The sequence below is a fragment of the Trifolium pratense genome, linkage group LG7 (assembly GCF_020283565.1).
Source record: "Trifolium pratense cultivar HEN17-A07 linkage group LG7, ARS_RC_1.1, whole genome shotgun sequence".
Taxonomy (NCBI): Eukaryota; Viridiplantae; Streptophyta; class Magnoliopsida; order Fabales; family Fabaceae; genus Trifolium; species Trifolium pratense.
The window spans coordinates 36,145,790-36,172,647 of record NC_060065.1 but is presented as its reverse complement, the minus strand read 5'-3'; the positions used below and the strand labels follow the sequence as shown (position 1 = coordinate 36,172,647).

At 33.4% G+C, this 26,858-nt stretch overlaps 4 protein-coding genes across 7 annotated transcripts; 1 reads left to right on the top strand and 3 right to left on the bottom strand.

The window, feature by feature from the left end:
- The first annotated feature begins 3,081 nt into the window (after nt 1-3,081).
- LOC123897798 (floral homeotic protein AGAMOUS) lies at nt 3,082-11,136 on the top strand. 2 transcript variants are annotated; one of them, XM_045948579.1, is made up of 9 exons: nt 3,082-3,251; nt 3,610-3,845; nt 7,818-7,899; nt 8,080-8,141; nt 8,678-8,777; nt 8,932-8,973; nt 9,511-9,552; nt 9,657-9,847; nt 10,819-11,136. In XM_045948579.1, the coding sequence occupies exons 2-9, from the start codon at nt 3,619-3,621 to the stop codon at nt 10,820-10,822; spliced, it is 750 nt and encodes a 249-aa protein (XP_045804535.1). In that variant the 5' UTR covers nt 3,082-3,251; nt 3,610-3,618; the 3' UTR covers nt 10,823-11,136. The 2 variants fall into 2 exon arrangements, with proteins under 2 accessions (XP_045804535.1, XP_045804534.1); XM_045948578.1 differs by lacking the exon at nt 10,819-11,136 and having other exon boundaries at nt 3,137-3,251; nt 9,657-9,851.
- Nucleotides 11,137-11,486: 350 nt separating this feature from the next.
- Nucleotides 11,487-14,691, bottom strand: LOC123896742 (GDSL esterase/lipase At1g29670-like). 2 transcript variants are annotated; one of them, XM_045947102.1, is made up of 5 exons: nt 14,187-14,691; nt 13,473-13,609; nt 13,032-13,277; nt 11,947-12,184; nt 11,487-11,838 (listed from the first exon to the last, which is right to left on the bottom strand). In XM_045947102.1, the coding sequence occupies exons 1-5, from the start codon at nt 14,440-14,442 to the stop codon at nt 11,612-11,614; spliced, it is 1,104 nt and encodes a 367-aa protein (XP_045803058.1). In that variant the 5' UTR covers nt 14,443-14,691; the 3' UTR covers nt 11,487-11,611. The 2 variants fall into 2 exon arrangements, with proteins under 2 accessions (XP_045803058.1, XP_045803059.1); XM_045947103.1 differs by having other exon boundaries at nt 13,482-13,609; nt 14,187-14,610.
- Nucleotides 14,692-20,009: 5,318 nt separating this feature from the next.
- On the bottom strand, nt 20,010-23,213 carry LOC123896741 (GDSL esterase/lipase At1g29670-like). Of its 2 annotated transcripts, none has more exons than XM_045947100.1 (6): nt 22,981-23,213; nt 22,130-22,403; nt 21,924-22,048; nt 21,578-21,823; nt 20,598-20,841; nt 20,010-20,314 (listed from the first exon to the last, which is right to left on the bottom strand). In XM_045947100.1, exons 2-6 carry the CDS (start codon nt 22,377-22,379, stop codon nt 20,073-20,075), a joined length of 1,107 nt encoding a protein of 368 aa, XP_045803056.1. In that variant the 5' UTR covers nt 22,380-22,403; nt 22,981-23,213; the 3' UTR covers nt 20,010-20,072. The 2 variants fall into 2 exon arrangements, with proteins under 2 accessions (XP_045803056.1, XP_045803057.1); XM_045947101.1 differs by having other exon boundaries at nt 22,130-22,413; nt 22,981-23,181.
- Nucleotides 23,214-24,114: 901 nt separating this feature from the next.
- LOC123896739 (GDSL esterase/lipase At1g29660-like) lies at nt 24,115-26,470 on the bottom strand. The gene is made up of 5 exons (XM_045947099.1): nt 25,806-26,470; nt 25,597-25,724; nt 25,246-25,491; nt 24,727-24,970; nt 24,115-24,626 (listed from the first exon to the last, which is right to left on the bottom strand). Exons 1-5 carry the CDS (start codon nt 26,056-26,058, stop codon nt 24,379-24,381), a joined length of 1,119 nt encoding a protein of 372 aa, XP_045803055.1. The 5' UTR covers nt 26,059-26,470; the 3' UTR covers nt 24,115-24,378.
- Nucleotides 26,471-26,858: the final 388 nt, after the last annotated feature.

Sequence of the window (26,858 nt, the reverse complement as noted above, 5' to 3'; positions counted from 1 at the left end):
AAAGATATTGGGTCTTGGGTGGATGGAGTTATTATGAGGTGAAAAATGAAAGTAATAGAAACAATTATTGTGTACACTAGTGTAGTTTATGATATCTTGTATTACAAGTATCAAACAATAACTACCATACAAGTAATTTTTGTTCATGAACCTCTAATTCCTTCTCTTGATTCTTCTCTTGATTTTATTGGTGTAATACCTCTCCACAAGTTGAAGGTTGATAAATGTCTACCATCTCTAATTCAAATAGTATGAAATGGTTGTGGAAGTAGTGGTTTAGTAAAGAAGTCATCTAATTGATCCTTTGATGCACATCAACACCGCACAAGACCACCGAGATCCAACATCAACACCGCACAAGACTCTATTAGCTACATCACAAATATGTTGCACATATCATTCATAGAAAGAACAAGGGTTTTGTTAGATTTTTGGCCAAATCACTTCTAAGATGAACGTTTCACCCTATCTATCAAATACTCTACATAAGTTCATTCAACAAAGATTAAATCATTCTGAGAGTTTGAGATCGATTAAACAATATGTCAAACTAACAATCACCCTAACTGTACCCTCTAACCAAAAACCATCTGAGACCTAAAAGGCCCATGGGAGCCACAAACTGAAACCTCAATCACCTAAAATTTTGTACCAAATAGAAGAAATATGATCGCATATAATGAACATATGATCTGTCGACTCCACATAAAACACACAAGGTATTATTATGATCAATAATCGTTCTACGTCTAAAAAGATTCTTGTGGTGATTGTTTGGGGTGAAATTTCTTTAGAGTTCAGAGTCCCTATAATAAGATTGCAATTAAATTCCCATTTTTGCTTAAAAAAACCACTTAATTTGTTATCCTAATTGAAATTTGTCTACAAATATAGACATTATGAGATGCGACTGGAATTTTTTTTATTAAAAATGCATATAATAAATTAAATTGAGGCTAAAATTAGATAAAAAAAATTATAAATCAATTGAATATTATAATGCCCAAACGATATCTGGAAAAACACCATAAATAAAAGGAGTTATTTTTTAAATAAACTAGTAAATTAAACAATATAAAGCAAAAAAAAAAAAAAAGAGTCCACAAATACATTTATCTTTAGGAGAAGGTGCATAGTAAAAGGCACAGTGGAACATCACTTGCAACTTGCAAGTTGGAAAGTTAATTTCACAACTTAAGGTCAGTGTCCTTTTCACCCCATTAAAATCGTTTCCAGAACTTCTCTCACTTTCATTATGAAATGCCCTACTTTGCTCATTACTATTTTAAAAAGAATAATTTTTTTAATGAAGCTTAATTGCAAAGGTTATTCCCATTTTATCCTTCTAATTTTTTTCATTTTTTTTTTTGATAAGCAAACAATATATTATAAAGGAGTACAAAGGGGTACTCAATCCCTCACAATATAAAGCAAATTATAGTATGCTTTGAAGACATACAATAGGATCTAAACACCATTCAGAAAAAGAGAAAGAAGACTTACGGCCAAAACGACCCCTATTTTTTTTCATCTAAAACACACACCACTAAACCAATGAGGTTAATTAAAGGAGGAAAAACAACCAATTTTGTTTAAAACAATGAAAAAAGTTAATAAAAATATAAAGATGTCGTCATTTCATGAAAAATTATAAGATAAAATCCAAATTTGTATATATTTTTGAACTGATCATTCTTGTATTTCATGAACTTTCTCGGCAGGCATAAGGATGATTCCATCGTCCACTCATAAAATATACGAAATCCCAAAGACTTATAAAATAAACATTTCCAACACTAGTAGATATTGAAACCAGATGGAAAGACTACTCCATATAGCTTTTCACATCTGACATATGTTCCTCAGATGTAAAATGCTTATGTAATATGTCATTTTTCTACTAGTGCAAGTAGGTATGACAACGGAGTGGTTTTGAGGTCGACAAGCTCCCCCCCTCGAATTACAATAAAAAACCTACACTCACACTTGTTCCTCATCAAGATTCGAATTTGAGTCTCCATCTCCACCCTCAACGGAGATTGAGTTTCTGCGCCCTGCACATGCCCTACCATATATTAAAATAATAAAGTTAACAAAGCATTCATATTTAAAAAACTAATATTGACAAAAAAAATTAATAATTAATTTGATAAATTTGTGTCAAAAAAATAATAAAATAATTTGACCAGTTTGTGTAAAAAAATAATAATAACTTGATCCGCGAATATGCTTAACATTCACAATCTATTTTTTTGAATCAGCAAATATTATAACGATCAACTATAAATATAAGATATACAAGTGGCGAAAAAAATATAACACTGCAAAAAAATGCAGAGAACAACAACAACATCACCAAAACAAAACAACATCAATTGAAATTCAAACAATGACACACTAGCATCCTATCCCAACTCAATCCCCTACTCAAAAAACCAAAAACCCGAGCGGAACATTGTTGAATTAAAGAAGAACATCAAAACCGTCTCTCACCGATAAGTACCCTTGTCGGGTCAAACTTTTTGGGGTAAAAAGCAAACGCCAACAACCAAACACACTCCAGACTATTCTCAACAAATTGCAACCCACCAAAGAAACCGGCTACTTCGCAATCTAAAACCTCTAGTCTAAGTTGTTAAAAAAAAACCTCTAGTCTAAGCAAAATAACTACATTTGCGATCTGATTGTGGGGTAGCCCGAGATGACTCTAGAAAAATATCGGCAAAGGAAAAGATTTTGACAAAGAGAAACCATTATACAACCACCTCAAAATGTCAAACAAAAGTCCATCGATGTGTAAGTTGAAAACCAACTCCAAAAGAGAAAAAAAAAAAAACAAAGAAAAACCTAATTTCTAAATTAATATTATGACTGAAACAATCATTTTTTTGGTGTAAATCGGGTATCCTCTATGCGCAATTACAGAAACTAATCCCTCGAACCTTGTGGAACTCAAATGAGTGGCAAAGTCTCCCTACTTTTCTTATTAATCCCGAGTATTAAGAAAAAAAAAAAAGGATTATGTATTAGTTTCATTATGATAATTCATAAATAAACCATGATGTATGAAAGGTTATTTTTTTTAACTTTATAAATACCAAATTCATTGGCCACATTGCTTTTTATTTTCTGATATCTTCTTCCTGTTCAAATAAAAGAAGAGAGAAAGGGAAAAAACATCAAGAGCTAGCTCAAACATCTCTCTTCTGTTGTATCCTTAATTATATTCTCCTTTTGTTTCTTCACCAAAGGTTAGTTAAAGAACAAAATATTGAAACACTTCTTTTGTAATTCATTCTCACTGCTTCAACTCTTTTGGGATATGGATCAAACTTTTCCACTCCAAACCCAGATTTGGTAACAAAAACATCACTAGATTGCATATAAAAAACATCAAAACTTTAAACAAATCAAGTAAATGTTGTGAGGTGATGTTTGAGAAGGGTTAAAGAGATTCTAAAGAGATAGATTCTTATTCTAAGTTCTATAATCTATACTTTCAACTTTTTTTCTTTCCTTCTTAAAAAACATGTTTTCCTTAATCAGACAAAACAATCTTAAAAAACCAGAATTTGTTTATTGATTGTGTGGTTTCACTTTGATTTTCAGCTACAAGCTATGGCTTTTCAAAATCAATCCATGTCAGATTCTCCACAAAGAAAGATAGGAAGGGGAAAGATTGAGATCAAAAGGATCGAAAACACGACGAATCGCCAAGTAACTTTCTGCAAACGAAGAAATGGCTTACTCAAAAAAGCTTATGAATTATCTGTTCTTTGTGATGCAGAAGTTGCTCTAATAGTCTTCTCTAGCCGTGGACGCCTCTATGAATATGCTAATAACAGGTATCTAAAATTTTTTTGGAATCCCTTTTGAGATTTTCTTCCACTAGTTTTCTTTTTTAATCATAATTTATTTTTTAATAGAAGCCCTTTTGAGATTTTGTGTTATATAGATTTTTCAAGCTTGTTTTTTAATCATTTTATTTTATTTTTCTCAGAAACCCTTTTGAAATTGTGTTATATAGTTTTTTCAAGATTTGTTTTTTAATCATACTTTATTGTTTCTTAGAAGCCCTTTTGAGTTTTTGTGTTATATTGATTTTTGAAGCTTTGTTTTTTAATCATGTTTAATTTTTCTTATTAGCCCTTTTGAGATTGTGTTGTATAGTTTTTCAAGATTTGTTTTTTAATCATATTTTCTTGTTTCTTAGAAGCCCTTTTGAGATTGTGTTATATAGAGATTTTTCAACCTAGTTTTTTAATCATATTTTCATTTTTCTAAGAATCCATTTTGAGAATTTGTTCGTCAAGTTAGTATAATAAAAAAAAAAGAAAAAAGAATTTGTTCCTCAAGTTTTTCTGTTATATTAAAAATGATACTTTTTATTTGGTGGACATAGTATGTTATGTTATAGAATTTTACTTCTCCAAATAGATCTTTATGTGAAGGACTTAAAAAACACAACACAAAGAACATAATAATTTTTTTTTTTTTTATGATACAGTTAATTTTTTCCTCTTTTTATCTTTGTTTTATGATTCCTAGAAACATTGTCTTTCTTTTCTTCTATTTTGTATTTTACTTCTATAAGCTTTTCTATTTATTTTTTATTTTTTTCTGGTTATGATAATTTTTACACTTCTTGGTTTGTTGGATACATAGATCTGGTGTTACAATAGATAAAAATAGAAGTATAGCAACAATAGGTAAATTGATTTTGGGAAGTTATTCAGTGCTGTGAGATCAGCCACTTCCTTCAACACACACACCATTCTTGTTAATTCTCTCTCTCTCTCTCTCTCTCTCTCTCTCTCTCTCTCTCTCTCTCTCTCTCTCTCTCTCTCTCTCTCTCTCTCTCTCTCTCTCTCTCTCTCTCTCTCTCTCTCTCTCTCTCTCTCTCTCTCTCTCTCTCTCTCTCTCTCTCTCTCTCTCTCACACACACACACACACACACACACACATCTATGTGATGTATCTGTGTGTGTGGCTATCCTAAACAAAGACTACCCTAAAAGCAAAAGGTGTCATATGTGCTCAAATTAGCCCAATCCATCCATCTCCTTGACACTTCCTTAATAACATGTCACTTAGACTCTTCAAGTAATCACAGTACAATTTCAATCCATTTCTCAATTTGTCAAATTCAAATTTTTAATAAAAAATGGATTTTTATTTTAGGGTTTTGTCAATGACCTATAATATTTCATAAAAATGAGATTTTTCTCTCATTACATAAAATTCAGTTCAGAATAATCTATACCCAGATAAGGATTTTTCATTCCAAATACATGAATTGTGGTTTCCCCAAATTTGACAAACACCCACTTGCAAGATCAAAGCCTAGGTCAAAATTATGCAACCCTAAAAATTAGGGTTTTATTAGAAATTAAAAAAATTGAATTGTTTGGTCAAAATTTAATCAAGTTTAGAATAAAAATCAAGACTTTATTATCTTTGAAATAGTAAAAAATGGTGTGAATTAAAGTTGAAATAATTTTGGTTGATTTTGGAACCGTTTATAGAAATGAGGTTTGGTGAATCTGGTTAGGGTTTTTAAGTACTAGGATTTGTCTTGGTTGAAAAGAATCTTTGGTCACGTCATACACATGATTTTTCAGTTCTTCACTGACAAAAAAGTAATTTAAGTCATTATTTCCCATTCTTGGTTTTCTTTTCACTCTTTCATTTGAACCCTATAATTTATTTTCTACACTGCAAAAAGTCCTTCTATAGAAAAATTTTCCTCTTCCTATTAATTCAAAGAGTAGAAGTTCAGTTACAAGTTACAACATTTACATATTTAAACAACAAAAGTCAGTGAAATAAGTGATTATCCAATAAGAATGACTCAACTTTCTTATCATATTAATATTTCACACTATATTACTATCTCACACTGAAAAAAGGGTTTTCTCGTTGAGTGAAAAAAAATTAAAGATTGAAGTGATTATAGTGGCAGAATAGACAACGTACGACAATTGTGAATAGCCAATGAAACTGTTCTCAAATTTTGGCTTCTGCCATGATATAGGAGAGAAGATGAAATGGACGGTTGCGATGTTGCCACGTATTTTTAGATGGAAAAGACTTGAAAAATATAATAATATTTTATTTTGGTACAGTTGTTTTTTTATACTGTTTTGAATTTTAGAAAGTTTGTGTATCATTAAACAGTGAATATTTGAGACTTATGTTTTTTGGTTGATCGAGGTGGATATTTGAATGTGGTATTAGGGTATTAACCATTAAGAAATGGGTTTGTTCCAAAAATTGTCCTAGAAATAGTTCAACCAATCATATAGTGGGATCTTGTGCCAGCGTGGCAGAGGTAACCAATCAGTAGCTCGAGGAAATTAAGGTATCAGAAAAAACATCATGTGTAGAAATTAATAAAAGGGTTTTTCTGATTTTTTTAGATATTCTAAAATTGGATGTTATTTTATAATGTTTTATTTTATATCACATCCAATCAGATTTTGACATGATGACTGAGGAATGAGATCATTGGATGTTGCTTTTTAAAGAGTTTTTGTTTAAGGTTCAGAAATAAAACTGTGTGATTTGTTTGATTTGACTTTCACCATCACTTAGTAGAGACATGTTTACATTTTTATTTTGTTAATAAATGTCATATTTATGTCTAATTGATGTATATTACTCTTCCTATTCTTTTTATAAGAAATATTTGATTTTTTAGGTTCATTAATTAATTAATGTATTAGATTTATATTGAAGACTAAATATATTAGTTATTCGATAAATTTAAAAAATTGACTTTCTAGTAAAAAATAAATTATAATACATTACTTTTTTTTTAATTACAAAATAAATACAATACTTTATCCATAATTCTAATTCAACCGGTAAAATATGAAAATTGTATTATCAAACCTTATGATTAAGGTTTAAACCACGGTTCATCTTTATGTTTGTGAATTTTCAATATTGAGTTCTTTCGTCTATGTACTAAAAAAGTAAAATAAATAATACATTATTTTGATTGACACATTTGACATGAAATTGAAAGGTGGTAGTTTCATGCTGATGTAAGAATTGATGACTAGAAATCAGAGAAAGGTGAAGTATATAATATAAATCAGATTAATAAGGTAGTAACAGTTTAATCATGAACTTGTGTATATATGAATAGATCATTTCTATGCTAATTTTGTCTAGTAATTTTGGTTTAATTCACTCAACTCAAGACTTGCACGTAAATGATTTAATGTATGTGTGAAAATAATAACATATATATACATCAATGATTTGATATTCTAAACAGCTATGGTTAAGATGAATTTACAAAATCGTTTACAAATTTGATACTTTTTGCTTATGCTAAACGTTGTATTTGTAGTATTTTGAAAAGTTGGGAATTTTTAATTGACTTATTTCTCTATTTGTACATTCATGAGCAATATGTTTGTTGCGTATGAAACATTTCAATGATCTCATAGCAGACATTGATGACCTCATGTAAAATTTTGTTTTGCATCATTTTGATGGAGTTTAATCACTGCTGAATTTGATTAGTTAACACTTTATCGACATCCAATTTCATTGGTAAATAATCATATAGAATCTTCATATATATATATATATATATATATTGGACATTATCCCTCATAGGTAGTTCGGTTGATGAGTTAAGAGACATTGAAGAAGTTTTAAAGAAGAGATCCCGAATTCGATCCCAAAAACTAATAAAACCACTAACTTTACTAACATTTACTCATAATTTTTTTTTTTGGATGAGGTAGATTGATATCTCAACATGTAATACCTAAATTACTTTCTTAATTTAATCATTGCAGTGTGAAAGCAACTATTGAAAGGTACAAAAAAGCATGTTCAGATTCATCTGGTGCTGGATCTGCTTCTGAGGCTAATGCTCAGGTATTAATTAATTCAAAATTCCTTTCATATTTATTTGGATGAGTTAGATTGATTCCTTCAATTCAATTAGATTATCATTAAGTATATTTTGGATCCTATTTAAACAAAGATAGACATTATATTATTTTATTTACTATATAAGCTCACATTTAAATCCATAATTTCATATATATTTTTCAGTTTTACCAGCAAGAAGCAGACAAATTGCGTGTGCAAATCAGTAACCTGCAGAATAACAACAGGCAAGTTGAACTTAACCTTAAGCATTAGAACTAGAAAAACTTAATTCCCAAAAGTTGAAATGGAACTCTTGAACTAGAAAGAATTATATACACTTTTTTTTTTCCAAGTAGTGGCTAGAACTTTATTTTTAATTTAAGGTGAATAAGTGAAGTGTCTGGGAGTTCAAACTCTGACACATATATATTATGCGATATCCCTAGAACTAGTGTATTTTAAAAAAAAATAAAATATTAATGAAGCGATTTTTATTTACAAGCCACTAAGTATGATGAATTTGACAAAATCACAATGACAATTTTTTTTTAATCAGCGAAATCTTAATTAAAAGCCTAATTAAACAAAAAGAAATCTTGTTGAAGTTTTAAAATATCGTTTTTTCCTAAATTACGGTGGCACGCCGTAATTCTGCCAAGCTTATTACGAATTCAAACATGCACTAATTTATTGATAAAAAAATAAAATAAATTGAAACTATCTAGTTAATTGTAATGTGTATTATTATCTAAGCATCTTGCTGAAAAAGTTTAAAGTGCAGGCAAATGATGGGTGAATCTTTGGGCTCTATGAATGCCAAGGAACTGAAAAACTTGGAGTCTAAGTTAGAAAAAGGAATAAGTAGGATTCGTTCCAAAAAGGTATATATAAATATTTCTTGAGTAATTATCAAGTTTTTTCTACACTTTTTTAAAGTATTCATGATTTGATTTATATTAATCTCATAAATCCTGCATTTTACTGACCCTGTCCTTTTTTTTTTTGCTTTAACTTCATCTCAAATATCAACCTCAGAACGAGCTGTTATTTGCTGAAATTGAATACATGCAGAAAAGGGTAAATATTCTCCCTTCTAATCATGATTTTATAGAATATAATGTATTTTATTCTAGTATCCATTATTTTTTAGCTCGCTCTATTGTACCGACACTTTTGATGGAAGGGGTTTTGTTGGATGATATGGATTGACCGCAGTGCGAAAAGCACGTAGTTTTGCATTACACAACCATATGGATTGGACGGTTGATGCAATAACTGTGAACTGCGTAAAATCCTTATCAAATACCAACATCAACACATGATTACATTCAATAAATTCATGTTTTCAAATTTTTACCAATCTCGACGTCAGTGGCGGAGCTAGAAATTTTTTTATAGCCCGAGCAAAATTTCAGTTTTAAACAAAAAATTTCAGTTTTGCACTAAAAAATTTCAATTTTAAACAAAATATCTCAACTTTGCCCTAAATTAGCCACTGCTCGACGTGTTTGGTGTCTGTGTCGGTGCTTTATAGGTCTTCGGTAACAAACTCAAATTATATAATGATCTGTATTGCCCTAAGTATTGATGACATAACTAAAATGTACACTGCAGGAGATAGACTTGCACAATAACAACCAACTTCTGAGAGCAAAGGTCATTTTCTTTTAATCTCTATAATATATGTGTTCTTTCTTATGATATGCTTGAAATGTTGATAGTATTATGACTACAATTGTTGATTGTGGTGGTGTATGTAGATAGCTGAAAGTGAGAGGAACCATCATAATCTAAATATTAATATGAGTATGTTACCTGGAGGCACAAACTATGAATCAATGCAGTCTCATGCTCAGCAGCAGCAATATGATTCTCGTGGATACTTTCAAGTGTCTGGATTACAATCAAGTAGTCAGTATGGAAGACAAGACCACATGTCCCTTCAATTAGTGTAAGTAATAAGCTTCTCCCTAATTTCCAACATTTCACATTTATAATTCATTCAATCACTTCAATCACTCACTAAATAAGTAGCATATAGCTCATAATTATCTCATTTTATTAGTTTTTGAATTACATTAAATTTCAATCTTTGTTTTGTGCATAGATATTCATTATATTAATTATACTATGAAAATGCTAAACACTGCCCTGAGCACTGTTTAAGGAACCAGGTATAGTAAAAAACATCGAAACTTGTGCAATCAACTTCTCAAAAGTTTAAAGTGTTATTTTCAATTTAAAAATTTCTTTTTTATTGTTTCCTTAACCAATCCCCAAGAGTACCGGCTAGCATGACCCATTATACTATATAGATTAAATGCATCAGTTATTTAATAAATAAAAAATAATAATTTTTTTACTTATAATTTGACTAGAAAAAGTATTATCTTGCATACTAATACAAAATATTATTGATAATGGAGTATAAGACGAACTCTAATTCGAAAATATTACTAGTAACAAAGTAGTCATTCTTCTATACATAACAAATTCGGCATGAGATATGGTCTAAAAACGTGTTTATAAATGGTTATCATGAATGGTAGAGTCTTAACTCTACAAGCTAAATTTCATTAGAAATTAGGGTTGGTCCAAAGATAAGGCAGCTCAAACTCTTGCTTTAGACCTCCAAATTTTGGAACAAAACATAGGCCTCGTTTTAACTTTTCTCTCTTCACAATCCATCCAAGCTATGTTTCGTAATAGATTGTAATGGTTGAGTTAGATCCGACCTGAATTTTTAAGAATTTTTTTCTTAATTAATTTAAATGGATGTTCTTGAAACAGAAGTTGAATTTTCAAATGAAGATTCCATTTCATTTAAATTTCTTGGAGCTCAAAACTTTGCTAGATTCTTAACATGTTTATGCATATATTCCACATCTAACTAGTGATATTTTTTTCTTTCTTGTTATGCAGTTGATATGTTTGCGCTTGAGTGAAGTTGTAAGAGTTATAGTTTGCTTCCTAGTATATGATGATGATAATGTTGAAAGCAAATGAATGCCAAGAATAATATATAGAAGCAGAATTGAGCTGGGTTTGTAAGTATTCCCTAGTACTATTTAGTTGCTTTGTCGACATCTTAAGACTATATAATTAATGTATCTATTATTATAAAATGCTCTCTCTTGATGTGTCCTAAGATTATGGAGAAGACACATGGACATGTTTGCCAACTTTTGTTGACTCTCTTTATTCTAATCTCTCATGTTTAAAATTTTATTTCCAAACAAACAACACTAGTGAGAAAAATTAGTCAAAAAACAAACGCTAATGTCATAAAACACGTTTCAATTGATGATAATCTGATTGTAAACTCATGGTCATGGACAAGACATTTGAATAAGGTGGAAATTGTCACATAATATGCTATTGCAAACACATACATAATAATATATTTACCGTTCAAAAAGAATATACATAATTTAGCTAATTAATTTAGCTAATATTCACCCTTGGTCTTTTAAAATTCCTACAAATGCACAATTTGTAAATTTTATACTAATTAATGTATCCAATCATTTAGTTTAGATCTGTTTGTTTAAATTTAGAAGATGTATAATATTTAGCACCAAACTCTCATAAACTTCAAAATTTATTCCTAATATATTTGGAAATTTATTTGACATACACATGATCAAGACAGAATTTCACATTATCATTAAATCACACACCTTCGTACAGTTGAAAAATAATCACAAACACACGTTTATACAATGGTATGTTGAACAAGACGTTTGATATCCATTGGATAAGTCGTCTCTGGATTAGAAGCACTGTCATACAAACTTAACGCGGTTAAATTATTCACAGCTGATGTGGGATGAAATCCATCATAAAAAATGTACTCATTTCTATTCATGCATGGTGTTGAATCACGAACACACATCCCATCTGACCTCACTGGACAACAAGGAGCATTCGCAACTTTAAAACCTGAAATACAAATTAAGATGGTATAAATAAGGTATCATCTGCGCGTAACTGCAGAAATCAATTGTTTTAATCTAGAATATGAAATGAAATTATAATTGAAATGTTTACCAAGTGAACTGTCTAGGGTGCCGGCGGTACTATTTATGAAAATAGATTTGGAATCAAGATGTTGGATATTGAATTTGTCTACTAGAGATCTAAGCTTGTGACTAAAAATCAATGCATCATTATTCTGCTTTTGAGCGCATAATCCATTTATCCCATTAGTAGCAATGGCATGTGGAGTGCAACCTATTTGGCCTAGTCCAACTAGCACAAGTTTTCTTGCCCCAACATTATGCAAAGCCTGTCCATCAAAAATATTTAAATTTTTATTACAAACGATAAAATCATCATAGACACAAAAAAAATTCAAATAAATTGTTACCTAAAATGGTCAATAAAAATTAATATATTTACTATAGAATTTGCATTAGATACATTAACTATTGTTGACCTATATTTTTGCTTATATATTGAGAAGAAAAGTATCTATTTAATTTATCTATCTTTTCTCGCATTTCCACACTTTTAGATCTTCTCTCTTATTCATACTATTAAACCGCATTTCATATTTCTAATATTTTTTGTCTAAATTACACTTTTGACCTCGTAACTTTCACAAACTTATGATTTTTGCTTCTAGTATAATAGCACTTTTGGCCCTTAACATTAGTCTTTTTTGCAAAAGATTGACACCACTCAGTTTGACCAAGTCGACGTACACGTGAACAGTGACTAACATTGCATGTCAGCAAGTCAACGCACATGTGAGCAGTGACTCATATGACATGTTAACGTGGCATGTGAGTCACTTATCCACGTGTATGTTGACTTGATCAAAATCAGTGGAGTGTCAATCTTTTGTAAAAGGGGTAAATTAGAAGTCAAAAGTGCCACTATGAAAATTAAGAGGCTAAAGTGCAATTTAGTTTTTTTTTTATATATGTATAAAAATATTATATATAATGCTATAGTTCTATTTATTCTATTGCATGCAAATGCTTAAAATATTTTTTATCTCACCATACTGTAAACAATTATATTATTTGGTGAAAAGACTCACTCTAATTATTGGGAAAAAAAATAGAGATATGTTTAGTGTCTTTATGAATTAAAAATATATATAACAACAGAAATTAAAAGAGATATACCTCAATATAAAGGGATAATTGGTTGATAAGAACTTGAGCATACTGCTCAGAATTATAAATGTGACTTGTTGAATAGTGTTGAGGCTGGTAATAATTGTTTATATAATCGTTGCTGCCTATATTAATATAATACAAGCACTTATTCAGATAATGTTTGGCTTGTGGCAAACCTCCAAGTTTGGTAGCAATTCTGGAAATTATGGTTTTATGGTTTTTTATCTGTGATCCCAAGGCGATATTAGCACCCTGCATATATATATATATATATTGTGTAACATTAATAGTGATATTTATTGTAACAAAAAAAAAATTAGTGACATTTATCGATCATTGAAAATGTGAATACATACATCCTCTGCAAGGGAACAAAAAATATTTTGTTATATACTCCGTATTTGAGAATGATTAAATTAAACTGGTGTAACATTTAAATATGTACACATGCAATACCAAATTACGTTTCCCGGTCTCTTTGCGAATTCCAGCTGCACCAGATGCATAATTAACACCTTTAAATATGTCTGAGCCAATAGTGTTTGCAAATGGTGGAATGAATTTCTTGAACCCAAGTTGTTGACCTACAAGTAGTGAAGCTTGTGTGAGTTCAACACAAATTTTAATATAAGAAAATATAAAGATTTAATTGAATTTTTTGTCTCCCATTTTAGCATTTTCAAATCAGAATTATGAACCACAAAAATAGATCTTTTTTTTTTCTTTCTGAAATTGAATTTTTTGGATCTCAAGTATCAAATTTGTAATAATTTTGGTCTTTAACCCTTTTTTTTTTGTCCAAGAAATAGATTTTTTATTCTAAAAGTGGTAATTCAATGTCTCAATTTATAATACTAAAAAATGCTAACAACCATATTTGAACCATGTCCATATTAGATACCTTATAGCTTATACGGATTTGTATCATGTGCAATCAGTGACTCTGCGTGCAGTCATATTATATGAGGCTCACATAGACATAGTATTGCAACTTCAATTGCTAATTGCGATTACATGATAAAAAAAAGGTTTCTATACAATATTAACATGAAAGTTTCATAACCACAACAGTATGCAATTGAATATCTTGACATTGATCGTACAATAATCTCTAAAAGTTAAAGATTGTGTGCTTTAATGGTTTAGATAAATATTACGTACCAATTATGTCAATTGTTGTTCGTCCATTGGTAAATCTTCCTGTCGGACCTTTAGGGAAGTCGATGCCATATGGTTTGTAATTCGGTTTCGCAGTGGTCCGAAGATTGTTGTTGTTTCCACTGTCAGACAAGGAGTCGCCAAATATAAAAAGGCAAGGCACGTGAGTTAATTCTCCATGGACACAATTTTGCATGTAGCATGCAGCCAAGAGAACAAGATGCAAAACACACCATGATTTAGTTTCATAATAAGCCATTAATCTCTCTAGGTTGAAAACCTAATAATTATGATATATAAAAATGAGAATATGTGTATATATATAGTTTAGTCAAAGAAAAAAAAAGTAAATGAGGAGTATGTATTGATCACAAGATGGAGAGTGTACTTATTATATGTTCAAAACAAAGTATTATAATGAAACGGGTTAGGCAAGTTAAAATTTTATAATTTATTTTTAGACAATGAAGGTTAGTTAAAAATTGATTTCAATTTTGCACCTATATGATCTTAGAATCTTGAAAGATATATAGTTATCGAACAAACAAAAAATAATAAATAAAGAATTCCAATGATGATGCCTGAATATATATCACTACATGATTTTTAGGGTCAACCATCTTTATTTTATTGATTATGGCAAAGGTGTATTGGATGGCTCATTATATTATGTGTGTTGAGTTCTTTTGTTTTAGATAATTGCGATTAGTTAATTAATTAGGTGTCTTATTTTGACTAGCGTATGTTTGTTTGAGGATGGAATGTGAGTATTGTAATATTGTTGTGTCCTGGGTATGAGTTGGAAGATCATGTCAAATATTGGAGTAGGTTAATTGTGATGCTGCAAGTGATGTATTGTATATTTTTATAGTATTTTTATTTGTATCTCAATATATATAGTATATAGTATAAGATTGAGGATCCTTTAAATCAACTTAGTAACACTTTATATAAAGGAATGAATAAAGTTGTATATTGCATTGCTTTTGAGAGTTTACAAGAGGTGTATATATACACAAGTGTAGTAACCTAATTGGAGTAAATTAAGGAACAAATATCTCCAACAATTAAGGTGATTGACTCTATAGACTTTATACAAATCCTAAAATAATAATGATAATAATTAAATACTAATTATGCTTGATATCCCCCCGCAAGTTGGGCGACCTGGAAGAAAGATGCAACTTGGATAGTAGAAACTCGAACCGGGGGCGAAGCAGAGGCTTGGTGAGAATGTCAGCAAGCTGGTCGTTGGTAGAGACGAAGGAAACACGAAAACGGCCACGTTGAACGTTTTCACGGACAAAGTGATAAGCTAAGGCTATGTGCTTCATTCTGGAGTGGAAGACAGGATTAGCACTCAGATGTGTAGCACCAAGATTGTCGCAGTAGATGACAGGACCAGCTGTAGGAGTGTGACCAAGTTCAGTGAACAAAGAGAGTACCCAAAGGAGTTCACTGGCCGTGTCGGCCAAGGCTTTATATTCAGCTTCAGTGGATGATCGAGCAACCGAGCGTTGCTTGCGGGAACTCCAAGAGATGGGGGTGTCGCCAAGATAGAGCAGGTAACCAGTGGTAGAGATGTAATCATCTTTGTCACCCGCCCAGTCCGCATCTGAGTACGCATGAAAGTTCAGGGGAGCAGTCGCGGAGATGAAAATGCCTTTGTCGCAAGAGCCGGCCAGATAGCGAAGTAGGCGCTTGAGAGCCAACCAGTGCATGGTGCTCGGGTTCTGCATGAACTGAGCAAGTTTGTTGGTCGCGAAGGCAATGTCTGGTCGAGTAAGACTCAAGTATTGGAGACTTCCAACTAGTGCTCGGTATTCAGTCGGGGAGGGCAAGGGATCACCAGAGTTTTTGAGCAGCGGAGGAGTAGCAGTTATTGGAGTGGACGCTGGTTTAGCTTCTGTCATGCCCGACTTTTGAAGGAGATCAGTGATGTATTTCCGTTGTGAAAGAAACATGCCCGCAGCGGAAGGAATGACTTCAACACCCAGGAAATAATTGAGATGGCCAAGATCTTTCAATGAGAAACGGGCAGCAAGTGTAGCAATGAGACGAGACAAATCTGTCGAGGAGCTCCCCGTAACAATGATGTCGTCGACATAGACGAGCAAGTATAGTGTCGCGCGTGGTGTCCGCTGAATGAACAAAGAAGCATCGGCGGTGGAATTGACGAAGCCAATGGAGAGCAGGAATACACGAAGTTCCATATACCAAGCGCGAGGAGCTTGCTTTAACCCGTAGAGCGCCTTCTTTAGGCGACAGACATGATCAGGGAAGCTTTTGTTAACAAAGCCAGGTGGTTGAGCCATGTAGACCTCCTCGTTGAGCGTCCCTTGAAGAAAGGCATTGTTAACATCAAGCTGGCGGACGGACCATCCTTGTCGAACTGCCAAGGCGAGGATGATCCGAATTGTCACTGGTTTGACGACGGGGCTAAATGTTTCTGTGTAGTCACAACCAGGGCGTTGATGGAAACCCTTAGCGACCAATCGAGCCTTGTACCTATCAATGGACCCATCTGGATTTCTCTTGATGCGAAAGACCCACTTACAACCAACCAAATTTTGAGCAGAGGAACGACCAACGAGTTCCCAGGTGTTGTTGCGATGTAGGGCATCAAATTCAGCCAACATGGCGGAACGCCAGTCCGGATCACGAAGGGCTTGGGTAATAGTACTAGGTTCCATCGGGGATGAGGGACGGACATGGAGGTTGAGTTTGTGGATGGGTTTGACGATGTTGTTTTTGGACCGGGTGATGATCCCACCGCCATGGGGTTCAGTGGTCGTTGTGGGGGGAGAGGTCGTTTGTGGTTGTGGGAGCAATGTTGGCTGTAAGGAGGAAGGGGGGTCATTACTGGTCGTTTCATTGCTCGTTGTATTTGAGGACGAGGATTGGGATGTGGTCGGGGAGGAAATGCCAGACGGGGAGGGAGGCTCAACAAGTGAGGTATCCGGGGATGTGGGATTGGTGCTCGCAGTAGGTGGAGCGATGGTCGGCAAGACAGGCAGTTGGAGTGGACCAGTCTGTGAGGTCGTGGACGTGATCGGTTGGGCCACCAGTGAACGGAAGGGGAATTCAGTTTCGACGAACTTGACATGGCGAGAGGTGTAAATCCGTCCAGTTGAAGGATCGAGGCATAGATATGCATGTTGATCAGCTGAGTAACCTACAAAAACACACATAGTGGACTTTGGAGCAAGTTTATGGTTAGCATAAGGTTTAATCCAGGGAAAACACAAACATCCAAAACATTTTAATTTATGATAATCCGGACTAATGCGGATGAGTTTAGAGTAAGGTGATTGGTGCCCGAGGATTGGGGTAGGGAGACGGTTAATGAGGTAGGCTGCAGTGGTCATGGCGTGAGGCCAGTAGGTGAGGGGAAGGCCAGCGTGGTGAAGGAGGGAGAGACCGGTTTCGGCAATGTGCCGATTCCGCCGTTCAGAGATGCCATTGTGTTCGGGTGTATGAGGGGGAGTGGTGTGGTGACTTATGCCATGAGTACTTAGAAAGGAACGAAGACCAATGTATTCGCCACCATTGTCAGTGTATAGGACTTTTATTTTGTGTTGGTAGAAGTTTTCAACTAGTGTTTTAAATTTGGGAAAAATAGATTGCACATCAGATTTTAGTTTCATGGGATATAGCCATATATAGCGAGTATAATGATCAACAAACAAACAATAGTAACGAAGACCATCAATAGATAAAACAGGGGAAGTCCATACATCAGAAAAAATTATTTCTAATGGATAAGTAGATGTAAGAGTAGATACATGAAAAGGAAGTTTATGACTTTTATTAATTTGGCATGAATTACAATCTGATTGCGGAAATTTATTTGAACCTAAAGAAAAATGATGTTGAATAAATTTAAAGATGGAAGTTGAAGGGTGTCCAAGCTTGTGATGCCAGGAAGCAGAGGATTCCACTTGGACGGTGTGGGCGGAAGGTGAGGTCGTGGGCAACAGATAAAGTCCATTCACACATGAGCCTTTATGGGTTGTTTGGCGTGTCTGCAAGTCCATGACATAAAAGGAGTTTGGTAAGAAAACAACGGCAGAGTTAGTTTGTTTGGTGAGTTGAGAAACAGAAATGATTTGTTGTTTCATGGAGGGAACATAAAGAGCATTAGACAAGGATAAATCATTAATTAAAAGTGTTCCAGAGTGAGAGATGTTTAAACCTGAACCATTCCCCATGAAGAGGGAGTCGGGGCCAGTGTATGGATGGTGAAGTGTCAGATTTGTAAGGTCGTTGGTCACATGATGTGTTGCTCCACTGTCGAGCAGAAAACCAGGCGAGGATGTGCCAGCAGTAGCGGTGTGGGCCTGGGCCTGGCCAGTGGTGCTCGGAGAAGAACGAGGAGGTGCGGGGACGCTGGGGTGTTGGGTCCGAAAGAGTTGGCAGTCAGCGAGGACGTGTCCCTTGGTGTTGCACCATTGACATCGACCAAGGAATGGTTTGCGATCACCTGGGCGTTGGTTGGTCGGTGCAGGTGCCTGACTTGGTCGAGGCTTGTTGTTGGTCGACCTTGCCTGAGCGTGCAGCGCAGTAACAGGAGCAGGTGATTGGCGTTGAGCAGCAGCAAGAGAGAGTTCCTGGATGAGGAGCTTTTCGAGGAGATCATCAAAGGTGATTGGAGTGTCCCTTGCGTTGACCCCATCAATGACTGCTCGGTAACCGTCATCAAGGCCGCGCAAGACATGGTCGGTCATGTCCTCGACAGAGACAGCAGATCCGAGAGAGGCGAGGAGATCAGCAGTTTGCTTCAGAGAGTGCATGTAGGTCGTGATGGATTGAGGACCTTTCGACGCCATCCGAAGACGTTCCTTGAGTTGTTTAAGGTGACTCCGGGAGGCTTTGGCATAGGTGTTCTTGAGAAGCTCCCAGAGGTCGTGCGAGGTCTTCGTCTGGGACACCAAGGAGGCCACCTCATCGGAAAGAGTGGTGAGGATGGCACCATAGATGAGGCGATCCTGGCGACGCCATGTTTGAAAAGCAGGGTTTGGTGATGTTACCGGAGGCGTTGCGGTGGTGGTGATCGTTGCTGTCGGCGCAGGGAACGATCCATCAGTGTATTTGAGTAGATCAAAACCATCAAGGAAGGCTTCTACCTGGAGTTTCCAATTGAGGTAATTGGTAGGGAGAAGCTTGGTGACACCGCTGAGGGTGATACACGCAAAGGGTTTGGAGGGTTCATAGGGGTTAGCTATTGAGCGAGAGCCATCGGAAGCCATGGGAGGCACAATGTTACGGCAAACGGAGAAAAAACGGCGTTTTCTGGTTTAACAGGGTAGGGCTGGAACGTTACCAACTGATACCATATAAAGGAATGAATAAAATTGTATATTGCATTGCTTTTGAGAGTTTACAAGAGGTGTATATATACACAAGTATAGTAACCTAATTGGAGTAAATTAAGGAACAAATATCTCCAACAATTAAGGTGATTGACTCTATAGACTTTATACAAATCCTAAAATAATAATGATAATAATTAAATACTAATTATGCTTGATACTTTATAAGCAAAAATGCACTTTTTAGATTCATTGTATATTTAGGTTCATTGTATATTTTATGAATCTGGTAAAAAGTGCATTTTTACTTATAAAGTGCTAAAGTGGAGTATATGTAACAAATTTATTTTAGTTGGATCCCGAAGACTCGCAACCCTTAATCAGACACAACTCTTAATTTTAGCAAGTTTAGCTTGATAGTTTAGTATGAGAAAATCCATTATTATTTTCATACTGCACTCTCTTCCAATTCCTAGCATCAAAGAACATTGCAGAATCTGACAGCAAACCATATGCTAAATGCTAAAATATTAAATTATAACAATAATAAACCAATTTATTGTTAGTTTGAAACTATTTAACTAGAGGCACTAGGCTCCAATTTCATCATAGTTTCTTGTTCAACAAGTTGCTTAATATCCATTGGATAAGTGTACCCTGAATCATCTGTATCTTCATAAGACCTTATTGCAGTGAGTTGGTTCCAAGCCTCAGTGGGATGGGCATCATCCCAAAACACATAATCACTCCTATTATAGCACGGCCTTTCATCAGGAAAACACCCTGATGGACAACAAGGAGCATTTGAAACCAAAAAACCTGAGATTCATCGAAAATGTAGCATGGTTATATACATTGTTTTTTAATTATTGTGTACAAAAAGATGCTATATATAGTGACTAATTTAGTTACTGAGTAATATTAGAGACTGAAAATCTCAAGTCAGTCGCTAATATTAGAGACTAGTGGTTTAGCGACTTCTCACAAATCAGTCATAAACTCATTTAATTAACGATTAGAGACCGGCTGATCGGTCACTAAATATTTTGGTCACTAAATCAGTTGATATATACTGAAATTTTAGCAGTAAACTAAAACTTACGATCTGGATTCTGGATATCTGATTCTAATGTACTATTTATGAAGATGAATTTGGAATCAAGAGAGAACTTCTTGTTGAAATTATCCACTAGAGATTTAAGCTTAACATTGTAAATGTATGCAGGGTCATTTTCCTCATCAACACAAGAACCATTTGTTCCATGATTATCTATGGTATATGGAACGCAGCCCAATAGGCCTAACCCAACCAACACATATTTTCTTGCTCCAATGTCATGTAAACCCTGTTACAAATATCAAATGGCACTATTATAAAGCATCATTGTTGTGAATGCTAAGAAACCACACCAATAAATCCTTTAGTGTAAGCAACCAAATCAAAATGAATGAGCAATTAAACACAAAAGCTAAAACAAGTAAAAGCGATAAAGAACACGATGAAATTTTTTACCCAATTCGGTTAAAACCAACCTACTCTCGGGGAGAGAGAGCTCTCCGTTCCACTATCAAACTTCCTTCTTGATTACAATGAGATTCAATACAAAAAGTGTTGCAAGAAATAGATTTTCCCTATTTCTACCCTTTTCCCAAATCTCTTCCCCTGACCAAGAGATTTCAATGATAAGTGCTTACAAGGTGTTAGAATCACTTCCCCAACCCTAGCATATACCCAAAAGGAACCCCCTTTGATCCTAGATTGATGTTGATTGAAGAACCCTTCCAAAACCCTATTTTTCTCTCTCTTTCTCTCAATTTTGGCTGCTGCAAAATGAGACAGCATATATACTGCTAGAAATTTCGCCTGAGGCGACATTTCCTCCGTCTGGGGCGTGAAGACAGTGGCAATCACTTGTTTTGCCCAAAATTTCGCCTGGTGCAAAATCTGTGAGTGAACCCTTGGCCTGGAGCGAAAACGCGATAACCATGCCTTCCTCGTTTTCAAGGCAACTACCAACAGTCATATTATAAATATTGTAACTTCAATTGATATGCTACTATTAGTGAAACACAGAGATATACCAGTAAATTCAAAGATAACTCTTGGATTAGAGCTTCTGCATACTGATCAGGGCTATACATAAGGCTTGTTGGATAGTATTGAGGAAGATAGTAATTGTTTATGTAATCATTACTTCCTATATTCACATAATACAAGCATTTGTTAAGATATTGTTGAGCTTTGTCAACACTTCCAAGTTTGCCAGCAATTTGAGAAACTATATCTCTGTGATTTTTTAACTGCATTCCCAAGCTGATAATAAAACCCTGTACCGACATAATATAACGTAAATCCTCCAGACATCTACCATAAACCAATTGAAGATAAAGAAAATACTAGGCTCTTTAATTTATAACATATTTATACCGAAGTCATGCTTGTCTCGGAACGAATTCCAGCTCCCCCAGCTGCATAGTTCACACCTTTGAGTATGTCTGAACCATTAATGTTTGCAAACGGTGGAATGAATTCCTCAAATCCAAGAAGTTGAGCTGCAATCAAAAGGACTTTAGCTTAATCAAAACGAGAGATAAGAGTTCATAATAATATAGTTTATGTTGAAAGAATGTTACTTATTATGTCAATTGCAGTTCGACCGTTGGTAAATCTTCCAGTTGGGCCGAACGGAAAGTCGATACCATAAGGATTGTAATTAGCTTTTGAAGAGGTAGGAAGGTTGTTATTGTTTCCACTATCAGATAAAGAGTCTCCAAAGATAAACAAACAAGGTACTTGTGATTTTCCATTGACACATTGTTGCAAATAGTTTGCAGACAAGAAAAGAATAGGCATCACCAACCATGCCTTGATCATTGATTCCATCTCTTAGAAGAAAATTTAATGATGCTAGTGAATCCAAGAAATCAATAATTAAGGAACAAACCAAGAACAAGATAAAGACAAATATTTTGAACTCGTACTCGTGATCAACTTGATTTCAGTTAAGATCAAACTGATCATATGTACGAGTTCAAATCCCCGACTCCAACAATCATTGATTAGACTTTATTTATCTCCCAAAAAAACTCTGAATTATGAGATCATTTGTCATTCATTTACTATTTAGGATTGTTTGAATAAGCAGCTTATTTGCAGTTATAACACAAACACTTAACATAATAAGCCCTCAAGTACAAGATATTTCTATAACAAAAAGACAAAATAAAGTAAATTAAATTATTTTTTTGTATAAATTATAAATTGTTTTCATAAAGCATCTTAAAAAACTTATGAAAATAAGCTAAAAAGTGAAAACAACTTATAAACATGAAGTCATCAAATAAACTCAAACTTACTAAGTTACAACACACACACACACACACTCTCCATCTCTTTTTCCCATGGCATCCCACTAAACTAAAAGTTAATTTGAATTTGAAATTGAATAAAACATAAAATTAGATAAGCTAATTAAGAAACTCACCTTAGCAAAAAATAAGGGTGGCTTTGTTCCTTTTGTTAACATGAAACTTAAAGCATCAATGTATAAGGACAAAAGGGATTATTAAGAAGATGAAGATGTATATAGTTTCAATTTCAAACGTTATCAACATGTTGAAATGAGACTACAAATCTCTGTCCCCACTTTTATGTTTGGCAGTTGAAATGTCAGTTTTTTTATTGTTTCAGCTCGGGTGGCAGTCCATAAATGTCACTATTTTATTGTTTGGACTTTTGTATCGGCTGCTATATAGCAGTTCCACACAGGATTCGATGTCGGATTAAATAATTCAAAGAGTCGTGTATAACAATGCAATGTTTTTTCTCAAAAAAAAAAACAATGCAATGTTTTCTAAGTTTCTACATATAATATTTAAAATGATTGATTTTTTCATTTAAAGAGTGTCAGCGGCACATCTTATATGTATGTTTGTCTTCGTTTCAAGTGTAATTATTTTACATATCAGAAGTTCAAGCGTGTGATAAATTCAAATCACTTTTCTTTTGAAAAATGATTATTATTTTTGGGAGTTTTTACTTTTTATGTGTTTGTTATAAATTTTTAAAAAATATGATTTATAATTTTTAACAAAAGAAATTTCAAAATGAGAAGTTATTTTGAAAATTTTCTATTGAAAATTAATAAGTATTTTATTTTTTTAAAAAAAAAGTCATATTAATTATAGCAAACTAACAAAACATTGTAGATTTTTTTTTTTTTAAAAAAATAATAATAATTAATAAAAAAAAACATTTTGAAATTCAAAATCACTTTTTCATAATTCAAAACAAACCAGACCCATATTGAAGATATTTTTAAATTGGGGCCACAATTGTAATTGTGATTGCAATATTAAGGTTGTGGTAATCTCCTCATATATATAGTATTGCAGCTTCAGTTCTGATTGTTTGAATAAAGTCTCTATACAAATATTAATATTAACATGATGAAAGGTGCATCGCTGCACTAATAAATGCAATTGAAAATCTTGATATTGAGTGTACAATAACCTTTATAATTTTGACCGGATATATGTGGTGTTCAGATATTTTAATGGTCATAGATCATCGTATATATGTTAAATTTATCAATTCACTTATCGAAAACAAATTGAAATTGTAGGGAGACAATCAATTACACTTATTTTCATTTAATTATTAATAACGACAGTCGAATGACCATTTTACAACTGTCTCGGGTGATATGTGAACCATGTCCCTTGATATAAAGTCAAATGCTTTCTACTGAGCTGAGACCCCTCTTGGACAATTACACTTATTTGATTTTATTCTAGTTTACAACAATGTTATTTGATATGCAAAGATTGTTTCAAATGTAGGTAGGAAAAAAGTGAATGCATACAAATAACTTTGAACATATTTAACTAGAGGCACTAAGCTGAGATGTGATCTCATTTATAGGCTCCAATTTCATCTTAGTTTCTTGTTCAACAAGGTGCTTAAATGAATTATAAGACAATGTTGCAATGACTTGATTCCAAGCCTCAGTGGTATGGAATTGATCCCAAAACACATATTCATCCCTATTAGAGCATGCCTTTTCATCAGGAATACACAATCCACCAACCAACAATGATGGACAACAAGGAGCATTTACTACCAAAAAACCTGAAATCCATTGAACATATGAAGCATATGGTTAGGTTATATATATATTGAGTGTATTCACTTCAATCAAACACAAGAAATTATTCACTAAAACTATTACCATTTGAATTCTTGTTAGCTGATTTTAGTGAACTGTTTGAGATGATGAATGTGGAATCAGCAGAGAACTTTTTATTCAAATTATCCACTAGAGATTTAAGTTTGTTATCAAAAATTGATGCAGCTGCATTTTGCTCATCAACACAAGTTCCATCTCTTTTATGAGTAATGATGGCATTTGGAGTGCAGCCCAAATCGCCCAACCCAACCAACACATATTTTCTTGCTTCAATAGCATGTAAAGCCTGATACAAATATCAAATGACACTGTTAAGTTAAACTATGAAGCATTGACACAGACACATGCATCTGACATGACTCCAATACAAACACGATGGCACTGATAATATTAGTTTAAAAAAGTGAAAGTAATGGAACGTAACTATGTGACAGTGTCCTAGTGATGTCAAATACTGACATGTATCGAACACTAGACACACCTTTAATATGCTACTATTAGTCTTATCTAAATCATTTTGTGAAAACAAAGATAAAATATAGAGAGTTTGAGTGAATATACCTGTAAATTCAAAGATAACTCTTGAATTAGAGCTTCTGCATACTGCTCAGTGTTATAAATTTGGCTTGTTGGATAGTATTGGGGAACAAAGTAATTGTTTATGTAGTCATTACTTCCTATATGCACATAGTACAAGCATTTGTTAAGGTGTCGTTGCGCTTTCTTAATACTTCCAAGTTTGCTAGCAATTTGAGAAACTATAACTCTGTGATTTTCTAACTGCAATCCCAAGCTGAAAACAAAACCCTGTATGAACATAATGTAACATAAATACTCTAGACATATATAAAGGTGAACAATCAAAGAAATTACTATAGGCTCTTTGATTTATAACTTATAACTTATTTATACCATAGTAGTCTTGCTTGTATCGTCACGAATTCCAGCTCCACCAGATGCATAGTTCACACCTTTGAGAATGTCTGAACCATTAAGGTTTGCATATGGTGGAATGAATTTCTTAAATCCAAGAAGTTGAGCTGAAATCAATGAAAGGACTTTAGTTTGAGCTAAATCAAAAAGTGATTAGAGTTCATAAGTTTAAGTTACAAGAATGTTACTTATTATGTCAATCTGAGTTCGTCCGTTGGTAAATCTTCCGGTTGGGCCATTTGGAAAGTCGATTCCATAAGGATTGTAATTAACTTTTGCAGCAGTAGGAAGGTTATTGTTGTTTCCACTATCAGACATAGAGTCACCAAAGATAAACAAACAAGGTACTTGGGGTTTTCCATTGACACATTGTATCAAATAGTTTGCAGACAAGAAAAGCATAGGTAACAGCAACCATGTCTTGATCATCATAGATTCCATCTCTAAGAAGAAAATCTAATGATGATAGTGAATCCAGGAATTCAATAACTAAGGAACCAAGTAAAAGCAATATATATAGAGATAATTACTAGGATTAAATACTGTTTTGACCCTAAAGTTTCAAATTGTTTGGTTTTTGCCCCTTTAAGTTTAAATTGCTCAATTTGAATCCCTTAAATTTTACAATTGTTCGATTTTAACCCCTTAAATTTTAATTGATCGATTTTGGTTCCAAAATTTTATCTCTTTTTGCATTTGTAACCCCCTAATTTTATTTCTTTTAACATCTAAATATCATCGAAACAACTTTTTTCGGTCAAAAAATCGAGCAATTGAAACACAATGGGCCAAATCGAACAATTGTTAATTTTAGAGGGTTAATATCGAACAATTAAGACTTAGAACACAAAATCATACAATTGAGACTTGAAGAGCTAAAACTACATTTAAATGATGGGACTGTTTTTTAGCAAGTTACACAATTGGTTTCACAGTAGAAGCAACTACAATCTATTTTTTTTTTGGACAGCAGCAACTACAATCTATTATAAAGCATAAAATTAATTTTGATGTCTTTGGATGGGATGCTCTCTAGTACAGATTGTTTTCTCTAAATAATTGATGTTAACCTAAAGCTAGAATTTATATTTTTTTGAGCTATACATAATTTTTAAATTGAATTTATTGTTCACATGAATAAAGTGGATGGACCGGAGTTCGAACCACAATTATAGTGTTCAACTTATCAATTTCGGTTTTCGGTATTCTAAAATAAATTATTTGCATTTTGTTAAAAAAAA

Bases quoted from the DNA above. Each gene is read 5' to 3' on its own strand.
- LOC123897798 (XM_045948579.1), top strand. From the start codon at position 3,619: ATGGCTTTTCAAAATCAATCCATGTCAGATTCTCCACAAAGAAAGATA. The intron at 3,846-7,817 runs GTATCTAAAATT...TAATCATTGCAG, and splicing joins TATGAATATGCTAATAACAG to TGTGAAAGCAACTATTGAAA. The intron at 8,142-8,677 runs GCAAGTTGAACT...TTTAAAGTGCAG, and splicing joins AACCTGCAGAATAACAACAG to GCAAATGATGGGTGAATCTT.
- LOC123896742 (XM_045947102.1), bottom strand. From the start codon at position 14,442: ATGGCTTATTATGAAACTAAATCATGGTGTGTTTTGCATCTTGTTCTC. The intron at 12,185-13,031 runs GTATATCTCTTT...TTTGATGGACAG, and splicing joins AATTATCCCTTTATATTGAG to GCTTTGCATAATGTTGGGGC. The intron at 11,839-11,946 runs GTAAACATTTCA...TTTGTATTTCAG, and splicing joins CACCCTAGACAGTTCACTTG to GTTTTAAAGTTGCGAATGCT.
- LOC123896741 (XM_045947100.1), bottom strand. From the start codon at position 22,379: ATGGAATCAATGATCAAGGCATGGTTGGTGATGCCTATTCTTTTCTTG. The intron at 22,049-22,129 runs GTAACATTCTTT...TTTTGATTGCAG, and splicing joins AACTGCAATTGACATAATAA to CTCAACTTCTTGGATTTGAG. The intron at 20,842-21,577 runs GTATATCTCTGT...TATTTGTAACAG, and splicing joins AGTTATCTTTGAATTTACTG to GGTTTACATGACATTGGAGC.
- LOC123896739 (XM_045947099.1), bottom strand. From the start codon at position 26,058: ATGGAATCTATGATGATCAAGACATGGTTGCTGTTACCTATGCTTTTC. The intron at 24,971-25,245 runs GTATATTCACTC...TATTTGTATCAG, and splicing joins AGTTATCTTTGAATTTACAG to GCTTTACATGCTATTGAAGC. The intron at 24,627-24,726 runs GTAATAGTTTTA...AATGGATTTCAG, and splicing joins AGCTAACAAGAATTCAAATG to GTTTTTTGGTAGTAAATGCT.